Source organism: Silurus aristotelis (assembly GCF_946808225.1).
Source record: "Silurus aristotelis genome assembly, chromosome: 18".
Lineage (NCBI taxonomy): Eukaryota > Metazoa > Chordata > Actinopteri > Siluriformes > Siluridae > Silurus > Silurus aristotelis.
In genome coordinates, this window is record NC_139591.1 from 517721 (window position 1) to 529132 (window position 11412).

Below are 11412 nucleotides of genomic sequence, written 5' to 3' on the forward strand. Positions count from 1 at the left end.
TGACCTAGTACACAGTTTATGAGACATGACTGAAAGCAGGACTCATAGATCACTTGCTCATTTCACTGCCTTTATTCACAGGATGAATTTTAATACAGTGATGATGTACAGTAAGGAAGCACTTCATGGTGTTCATGGCGTCTCTCTCTCTCTCTCTCTCTCTCTCTCTCTCTCTCTCTCTCTCTCTCTCTCTCTGTGATACTACACTCGAGCATGGTGGACTGAAAACTCTTAGCACCATTGCGAGAACAGTCTGCGCTGGAAGGAAAGTGTTTTACATGGAAGCTGTGGAGTGAGAATTATAATATACTACATACAGATTATATACATACAGTACAGTAATATTCATAACATGTGCTTCAGTTTCTCTCTGTATACATCTCACTCCTCTTACACATCCTAATCAGCTGAGGAATAACGTCCAGTGGGAGAAAAGTGTGTGTCGAGGTGAAGCAAGTAAAGGGGTGTGTGTGTGTGTGTGTGTGTGTGTGTGTGTGTGTGTGTGTGTGTGTGTGTGTGTGTGTGTGTATAAATATTGATCATCAAAATAAATCAGAGAGCTTTTTTAAATAAAAAGTATAGATATATTGCCATAAATTTAAAACATTGCTAAATAGTGGGTATTACATGTTTCTGTATGTCTGTCTGTCAGTATTTAACGTCAGGGGCGAAGCGAACTACAGCTTTGCTCCGAGTTTCCTGTGGCTCCTGTTCTGCTCCAGACGTCCCAGAAGAATAAAAATCACTGACTCGTCCAAACGGAGATTCTAATTCACTAGGATTAGGATAAAAAGAGATAGAAAGAGAGAGAGAGAGAGAGAGAGAGAGAGAGAGAGAGAGAGAGAGAGAGAGAGAGAGAGAGAGAGAGAGAGAGAGAGAGAGAGAGAGAGAGAGAGAGAGAGAGAGAGAGATTCATATAAATCACTAATATAGGGAGATAATCAGATACACCACATCAAATGATAGATCAGATATATAAGATAATTACAGTAAATTTGATCAGACTGTGTATCAGACAACATATTAGAGATATCTGATATCACAGTGAGATAAATTAGATAATGTATCAGACAATATATCACATATCTGATAATTGCAGTGGAATGAATCAGGAAATATATCAGATACATCTAACATTGGATAATCACATTTAAATGCATCAGATGAAGTATCAAACATATTGGATAATCCCCATGAAATATATCAGATAATGTATCAGATATATCAAAAATATTGGATGATCACAGTAAAATGTATTAAATGATGTATCAGACGATATATCAGATACGTCTGATAATTTCAGTGGAATGTATTAGACGATGTGTTTCCTCACATGCATCACTGCTGTTCTGAAGTGTGCTTTCTGTGTGTGAAGGGTTAATGACAGGCTGTGCGTCGTCTCAGGTGTGTGTTTACCTGGGGTCAGGTAGAGCGCAGCGCCACAGGTGTTGCTTTAGCGTCTGCACCCACCCGATATCTCGGATTGGCTGACAGAGCTGAATGTAGTGCTGCTGTTTCAACACCAGCCTTATAAAAAAAAAAAATAAATAACAAGACGAGACGAGAAACATCGCAACGGATTAGCTACAGCAGACTTCTCACAACATCACGAACAAATGCAGATACACACACGAATGACGGAGGTCATGACATCATCATCATCATCATCATCATCATCATCATCACCTGACCTGGAGTAATCCTGCTCTAACATTCACTCTGTGACTGGAACACCACTAGCATCCTTTACTGTACCTGTACATATTGCTGAGATTTTCTGAAGGATCACGCTGGAGATCATTTATCAGCTCTGTATATCTTTATTAGGGTCCATCAGACAGTGACTTGGACGATATATCAGATTCAGCAATGAGACGGTGTGTAAAAAGATGCCTGGGTTACAGACGACAGAAACAGTGGTGTGTTTATATTTAATCACTGGCTGACTCTGCTTTACTGGAGTTCTCTTTCATATGGAGTCACACACAACACACACAACACACATATACAACACACATACACACAACACACACAACACACATATACAACACACATACACACAACACACACAACACACATATACAACACATACACACAACACACACAACACACATATACACAACACACACAACACACATATACAACACACATACACACAACACACACAACACACATATACAACACACATACACACAACACACACAACACACATATACACAACACACACAACACACATATACAACACACACACACAACACACACAACACACATATACACAACACACACAACACACACAACACACATATACAACACACATACACACAACACACACAACACACATATACAACACACATACACACAACACACACAACACACATATACACAACACACACAACACACATATACAACACACACAACACACACAACACACAACACACACAACACACATATACACAACACACACAACACACATATACAACACACACACACAACACACACAACACACATATACACAACACACACAACACACACAACACACATATACAACACACATACACACAACACACACAACACACATATACAACACACATACACACAACACACACAACACACATATACACAACACACACAACACACATATACAACACACACAACACACACAACACACAACACACACAACACACACAACACACAACACACACAACACACATATTCAACACACATACACACAACACACACAACACACATATACAACACACATACACACAACACACACAACACACATATACACAACACACACAACACACATATACAACACACACACACAACACACAACACACATACACACAACACACACAACACACATATACAACACACATACACACAACACACACAACACACATACACACAACACACACAACACACATATACACAACACACACAACACACATATACAACACACACACAACACACATATACAACACACATACACACAACACACACAACACACATATACAACACACATACACACAACACACACAACACACATATACACAACACACACAACACACACAACACACATACACACATATACACACAACACACATATACAACACACACACACACAACACACATATACAACACACATACACACAACACACACAACACACATATACACAACACACACAACACACACACACATATACACACAACACACATATACAACACACACACACAACACACATATACAACACACACATACAACACACATACACACAACACACACAACACACATATACACAACACACATACACACATACACACAACACACATATACAACACACATATACACAACACACACAACACACATACAACACACATACACACATATACACACATATACAACACACACACACACACGCACACACATATACACACAACACACATACACACATATACAACACAAATATACACATATACACACAACACACATATACAACACACATACACACATATACAACACACATATACACATATACACACAACACACATATACAACACACATACACACATATACAACACACATATACACATATACACACAACACACATATACAACACACATACACACATATACAACACACATATACAACACACACACACACACACACACACACACACTAGGGTTCACCTACCGTTTACTCCCAATCCCTCCATGCTCCCGGGAAAGAGTGGGATGAAGGGAAAAGAGAGGGATGAGGGGGAAAGAGTGGGATGAGGGGGAAAATAGAGGGATGAGGGGGAAAAAGAGGGATGAGGGGAAAAAAGAGAGAGGGGGGGGTAAAGTTGGGAGATAGGTGATGGGGAATAGAAGGTTAAGGGGACAGAGGAATGATGGAGAAGAGAGAGATGAGAGGGAATAAAGGCATAAATAATTGGGAAGAAATGGATGAGGTGGAAGCAAGAGATGAGCAAACAGAGTGATAAGGTTGAAGAGAGGGATGATGAAAGATAGGAATTATGGGGAAGAGAGGGATAGAGAAGAGTGGAAAAGTGGGGAAAAAAAGATTAGGAAGAGGGGATAATGGGGAAGAGGGGGGATGAGAGAGAATGGAAAGATGATGGAGAGATGATGGAATAGAGTGGTATGAGGGGAAGAGACAGATGAGGGAGAAGAGAGAGATGTGAATGGTGAATGGATGGATGTGGTTTAAACGGCAAAAGTATGCAGAAGAACTGAAAATGGAGACCAATTAAGAAAATCCCTCCCTCAGATACCACAGCTTCTGCTCGGATCTCGGCACGCGTGAGAGACATCTTCATGGATGAGTGATCATCAACTAAAACAGCAAAACAGAACTGCTGGTCATCCCAGATGATTCATCTCGAGGTCAAGATCCCAGAATATCTCTTTATGACTCTGTGCTCTCCTCTTCAGCCACTGCTCGTACCCTCGGGGTAACTATGGACAATCAACTGTTCTTCTCCTCACATGTTGTAATGTGGCTCGTTTTTGGAGATTTCTTTTTTACTGTTTCTGACCGGCTGTTTCTCACAGGCTGCCCAGGATCTTCTTCAGTCTCTTGTGATTTCGAGACTGGACTACTGCAGCTCTCTGCTGGCAGATCTTCCTCTGAACGCTATTCATCCACTTTAATGATCCAAAACAAAGCTGTGTAACTTGTGTTCAATCAGCCCAAGTTCTCCCACACCACCCCACTGCTTCTCCTCCACTGGCTTCCAGTAGCTGCACGTATCGGATTCAAAACACTGATGCTTGCCTACGAGGCCAAAAATGGACCAGAACCATCTTACCTCAGAGACCTCATCACATCTCGCACTGCTCCACGCTGTCTGAGATCCTCCAGCACTGGTACCACCTTCTCTCAGAATGAGAGGTAAGTACACTTCAAGGCTCTTCTCTGTTCTGGCACCGAGGTGGTGGAATGAACTTCTCCTAGATGTCCGTACAGCAGAGTCCCTGATTATCTTCAAGCGACGACTGAAGACCTTCATCTTCCTGTAACACTTAAATTAGCACTTTCCAAGTTTGTAGAATTCCAGAGTTATATTGATATGAAGTGTGTAATCTGGTGTACAGTGTAGATTTATTCATTACTACAGACTCACAGCACTTTTGTACGTCGCTCTGGATAAGAGCTTCTGCTACATGCTGTAAATGTAAATGTAAATGTAAAAGAGGAGAAATTAGGAGAAGTGAGGAAAAAGGAATAATATAGAACATGAAGAAGTGCAATGATGAAAAGGAGGGAGTAATAGACAACAGAACATGGGGATGGGATGATGGAAGGGGGATAGTGTGAAAAACAAGGGAGGAAAGATGACAGATGAAGAGAGGGAGGAGAAGTTAGAATGAGAAGAGGACAAAAGACAGATAGAAAGGGAGAGAGAGAGATAGGGAGAGAGGGAGAGAGCGAGAAAAAGAGAGAGAGAGAGAGAGAGAGAGAGAGAGAGAGAGAGAGAGAGAGGAAGAGGGAGGGAGAGAGAGAGAGAGAGAGAGAGAGGGAGAGAGAGAGAGAGAGAGAGAGAGAGAGAGAGAGAGAGGGGGAGAGAGAAAGAGAGAGGGAGAGAGAGAGAGAGAGAGAGGGAGAGAGAGAGAGAGAGAGGGAGAGAGAGGGGGAGAGAGAAAGAGAGAGGGGGAGAGAGAGGGAGAGAGAGAGGGGGAGAGAGAGGGGGAGAGAGAAAGAGAGAGGGGGAGAGAGAGAGAGAGAGAGAGAGAGGGAGAGAGAGGGGGAGAGAGAAAGAGAGAGGGGGAGAGAGAGGGAGAGAGAGAGAAAGGGGACCCTCCCGCCTCTCAAACAAAAACAAAGTGAGACACTTTGGCTTCTGTGTTTCGCGTTTATTAGCAATATTTTCTATCATCATCAGCAGGCAAAATTACAGGTCACATGATCACAGGTTTCATGGCTGCTCCGAAACTCGTCTGAATGGAGCGAGAAGTTAAAATAGCACCAGTAATAAGCAGGAGTAGTGTAATGAGCACGTCTGACCCCTCGTCTAGACCACGACCTGTCTCCGTCTACTCAACACCAACACGGATCTGTGCTAATGCTAACGCTAATAGCAGACTTCCGAATGTTAATGAAATGCAACAAAGTCTGAAAACTTTCTGAAAATTTCCCGCCCACAAATTTCCGAAGGCCAATTTACACCGAGGATCAGAAGTGCAAAATAATCACGTGCTACAATTCACCTTCACACTGACCTTCACACTGTTAGCAAAATTATAATATAGACCTTAAACTAGCGGCCAGTTTAGTTAGACATGTTTATAGTAAAAGCACGTCAGTGTAAAGAGGCCTTCTTTACAACAAATCCCACAGCTTTCCAAAAATCATTCAAAAAATCAATAAAGAGGAATACCGGGGCGGAGCCGACTGTTCTGCAGTGACTTGACTTAATCTGAGAAGTGAGTTACTGCAATCACACCAACAGAACATGAAGAAGAGGAAGTGACATTAAATCCCTAACCATGTTCAAGAACAGAGACAGGAGAGGGAATGCCACACACACATATACACACACATATACACACACATATACACACACACACACACACACACACACACACACACACACACACACACACACACACACACACACACACACACTCAGGGTAGATGATTGTGCTGAATGGTGTGTGTGTGTGTGTGTGTGTGTGTGTGTGTGTGTGTGTGTGTGTGTGTGTGTGTGTGTGTGTGTGTGTGTTAAACCCTAGAGCAGCTGATAGAAAGGCAGAAAGGGGAGAGCTGGAAGGAGGGCACACCAAAAACCAAAAGGAAAAAATGAAGGAGAACAATGACAAGGAAAAGAAGGAGTTGGAGGAAGAAAAGAAAAAGAAAGATGAGGAACAAGGAAGAGAATGAGGAAGAGGATGAAGAGAACAGAAAGAATTAGGAAGAAGATGCAGAGAAGAAGTTAAAGAACTTGGATAAGAAGAATAAGGAGATGAAGGAGCAAAAAGGAGAAGAACAAGAAGGATGAGAAGGTAGAAGAGGAGGAGGAGGCGGAGAAGGAGGAGGAGGTAAACAAGAAGAATGATTGGGAGGAGGAGAGGGATGAAAAGGAGAAAAACAGGGGGATGATGTAAGGAGCAGTATCACATTCAAAATGATTCATAATAAATAAACTCAGTTTGAAATCTGAAAAGCTGCAACATTCAACATCCCATCAAAGGAGTGCAGTGTGTGTGTGTGTGTGTGTGTGTGTGTGTGTGTGTGTGTGTGTGTGTGTGTGTGTGTGTGAAATATGACTTCATTCATCACTAAAACACTCACAGAGCCGTAATCCAATATCTAATCTACACTAAACCCCAAAAGACACACCACAATGCACCATGACATTCTTTTCATCTAGTTGGTTACTATGGCAACAGTGACCCACCCCAAATGTATTTCTCGACACGTGCCCCGGTGTCCAAAAGGAAACATCACACAGGAGCTGGACTTCTTCTAATTCCTCCTTTTATGGTCGTAATAAACAAATAAACATTTCTCAGATCGCGCACTGTGCACTACACACTCACACTACACACTACACACTCACACTACACACTACACACTCACACTACACTCACACTACACTCACACTACACATTACACACACACACACTACACACTCACACTACACACTCACACTACACACTCACACTCTCACTACACACTCACACTACACTACACATTACACACACACACTACACACTCACACTACACACTCACACTACACTCACACTACACACTCACACTACACTCAAACTACACACTACACATTACACACACTACACACTCACACTACAGATACACTACACTCACACTACACACTCACATTCACACTACACACTCACACTACACACTCACACTACACTCACAGTACACTCACACTACACACACACTACACACTCACACTACACACACACTACACTCACACTACACACTCACATTCACAGTACACACTCACACTACACACTCACACTACACTCACACTACACACTCACACTCACACTACACACTCACACTACACACTTCAGAACAACAGCAGGAATGTTCAGCTCTAACAAGAAACAGCAGGTTAGCAGGCGCACCACACAGTGTTTCCTCAGCGACGCCACCTAGCTAATAGCTACGACGGGACGGTATTAAACGCTTGCTAGCTATCTGATGTGACACAAAGATTACCGCTCATCTGGATTAGCATGATTTACTGTTTAGCTAGCTAAGCAATTAGCTACGATCATACTATAAGTAAATGACAAATCATTTATTAAATAAAATAATAATTAAATATTGTATTTTTTTTGTAAATTTTCAGTAAAATAGTAATTTTTCAGTGTAATCCAAACGCGAGTGTAGACGTCCTCTCTTTGTGTGTTAATAGTGCAATAGGATGAAGTAGATGATTTAAGACACAGCCAGAGACATGTGCTCAGACAGACAGACAGACAGACAGACAGACACACACACACACACACACACACACACACACACACACACACACAGACACAGAGACACACAGACACAGAGCACAAGCAGGCGTGGAGGATGCACACATTTATCGCAGGGTGTGTGTCGTTTGGTTGGAGTTGTAGTAGTATTTGAGGGAGGGATGGAGATGTCTGGTTTAGGGTTCATGCTGCTGAGGAGTCCGAGTTCCTCCGATAAACTCAGCGTGTAAGTGCATTCCATAAGCCGTTTTAGCAGAGGCCCACCGTCAGCGTCATTGGTACCATCCATGGACCAACCGGAGAAGTGGTTGCCATGGAAACTCGCCACCAGAGACGAGGAGCGAGGGAGAGGCGGGTGCGGGGCGAGGTGGGATGGGTCAGGTGGGCGGAGCTGAGGCGAATGCAAATGATGAGTGGTTGCATAATGAAAGGGGCGTTTTACATTTTATCATTACAGGGGAACAAGAGAGAGAGAGAGAGAGAGAGAGAGAAAGAGAGAAACACACACATGTCCAGATTTTATCATGTACCTGAGTCAGAAGGGGTGGAGCTTAAATCACAAACTTTGTTAACGGGTTGCTTTAAATTATATTACTATAAAAATATTTAACAATATTATAATTTAGGAAATGACAACAATGTAATATTTGATATCCTGCTAGAATCGTTCATGAGAAGATTACTCCAGTTAATAGATAGAAGATTTAGAAGGAATATATGTCTTATGATTAGCTTATGTTTTATGTAATCTAAGCCCCTCCCTTTTTGACCCAGGGACATCGTCATTCGGCAAAATCGGGAGGTGCGTGTTATAAAGAGAGAGAGTGAAAGAAGGACAGGAAGGAGATATAAGAGATGAGTGCAGAAGAAAGGAAAAGCACTACAGTGAAGGAAGAGTTGAGTTGAGTGAAAAGCTCTTAGCTGATTGGTCCAGCCTGGCGGCTGTATGGAGGAAGAGAAGGAAAAGAAGTGAGAGGAGAAGTGCGGTGGTGTTTACTCTTTCGCCTCAGCCAGTTTGTTGTTCATCTCTTTACTTTTCTCCTTGCCGCTCGGCCGCTGGTTCTCGGAGCTCTTCTTCTTGGAGCCACGCCCCGACCCCAACCCTGATGCCCCCTGCTTCTCCTTTGACTTCTTCACCGCTTTACCCTGAGAGGATGAGGAGGACGCCATCTTTTTCGACTTGGAGTGCAGGACACTCGGTCTGTCCCCCTGTGGAGAAACGCTACATCATAAAACCCTTCTTAAGATGGTCGGAATAAAAATGGGCGGGGCTAATTAATCTGGGTAATTAATTAACATTTATTCATGAAATTATTCATTAATAATTATTCATGAATTAATCCCTGGGCTGATTGTGCTCTCACTTTATTGGGCTCGAAGCAGGGTTCGCTGTAGAGCGTTCGCACTCTCCTCCTCTCCCCTGCCTTGTTATCTGCCTGCAGCTTGCCCTGCTCTCCCCTGTAGGTGGCGCTGTAGCTCGTCTCCAGGTCCCTCTTCTCGTCCGGGGGCTGGTACTGAGATCTGGCGCGGATGAGTTTGGTTGGTTTCACGTCCGTGTACGCTTTAAACTCCGTCCTGCAGCAAAAAAAATGAATGCAGAAAGAAGGGATGAGATTATAGAGGAGGAGACGGAGGACAGAACGCTGTGTGGGACAAATGGACATGATTAATAAATAATTACATCATCAGAAGCATGATGAGGGAGAGCAAAGATGAGCTTCCGGATCAGCACACACTGCTGTATTCACCGAAGATCACCATAACAACTCCTGTGTGTGTGTGTGTGTGTGTGTGTGTGTGTGTGTGTGTGTGTGTGTGTGTGTGTGTGTGTGTGAGTGTGAACTCTTGAAAGCTGAACCCTGCATTAGGAGAGTCAGATTAATCCTTACTGTCATTAATCCATGGGCTGAGGATTTCCACCACACAGCAGTTTTACATCCATCATATGAGCTGATTCACCTTTTCTGCGCACGTGTGTGTGTGTGTGTGTGTGTGTGTGTGTGTGTGTGTGTGGTGGTGGTGGGTGGGGGATCCAAGGATTCCAAATGCTTACCTTTTAGAAGTGTGTATATATATATATATATACTATGTGGACCATAAGATTGCTATGTGCTCCTACTGAACATCCCATTCCATATTCACTCCCCGTATGTTGTTATAATGTTCTATACTCTTCTGGTAAGAAGTTCCACTAGATCACTAGTTTTTGTGGAGATTTGTGGAGATTCATACAGCTACAAGGGTGTTAGTAAAATCAGGTTCTGATGTAGGTGAGAGAGTGAGAAGGTTGCTGGGGTGCAGTCAGCGTTCACAGCGTTCACATTCATCCCAAAGGTGTATAATAAAGGTGTTGGAGCTCTATAGCAGGAGATCTTCCACACTAACTCATGTAAAGCAGATCTTCATAGAGCTGGCTTTGTGCATAAGGGCATCGTCATGATGGAACAGGTTTGGGTCTCCTAGTTCAAGTCAACATTTCATGCTCCAGCATCCAAGACGTCTGATATAATTGTGTACGTCCATTTTTGTGCTACAGTTTGAACCACATATGAGTGAAATAGTCAGTTGTCCCAATACTTTAGTGTATAAATTAGGGCTGTCAAAATGAACGGGTTAATAACGTTAACGCAAATACATTTTAACGGCACTAATTTTATTAACGCGATTAAAGCAGCGTGCATTTCTGTTTTACCATTTCTATAAAAAATATAAATAAAAAAAATTCAAGTGACTTTTAACGCAACACACATTTATTCACACGTCCTGTCTTTAATCAGATAAAAAATAAATAAATAAACACTAAACATGTGTTTTACTGAGTCTTAAATCAGCACCAAAATCCGCATGATGCAACATCCGGCAATTAAAAGAGTCCGTGTGGAAACATAGCAAAAGTTCCGTTTGCTGTCCTGATAATTTACATAATTTAAAACACCAGAATTACTTCAAAAC

General features: G+C 42.4%; 1 protein-coding gene across 15 annotated transcripts in view; it reads right to left on the minus strand.

Moving 5' to 3' along the window:
- Window positions 1–57: 57 nt before the first annotated feature.
- The window catches only part of map6a (microtubule-associated protein 6a), a 14012-nt gene continuing 2657 nt past the window's right edge, over window positions 58–11412 (minus strand). Inside the window, exons 2-6 of one of the 15 annotated variants that reach the window (XR_014537749.1) lie at window positions 9825–10035; window positions 8008–9669; window positions 7853–7899; window positions 7722–7757; window positions 5839–7560 (exon numbers count right to left, since the gene is read on the minus strand). Coding sequence is in view for 1 of the 15 variants with exons in the window: in XM_083567884.1 (XP_083424010.1) it covers window positions 649–775; window positions 1417–1527; window positions 9458–9669; window positions 9825–10035 (661 nt within the window). In the remaining 14 variants the exon portion in view is untranslated. Of the gene's footprint in view, window positions 776–1416; window positions 1528–5838; window positions 7603–7623; window positions 7670–7721; window positions 7764–7822; window positions 7900–7929; window positions 9670–9824; window positions 10036–11412 lie in introns of those variants that run through there. The other 14 variants (XM_083567884.1, XR_014537744.1, XR_014537745.1 and 11 more) reach the window with 14 other exon arrangements.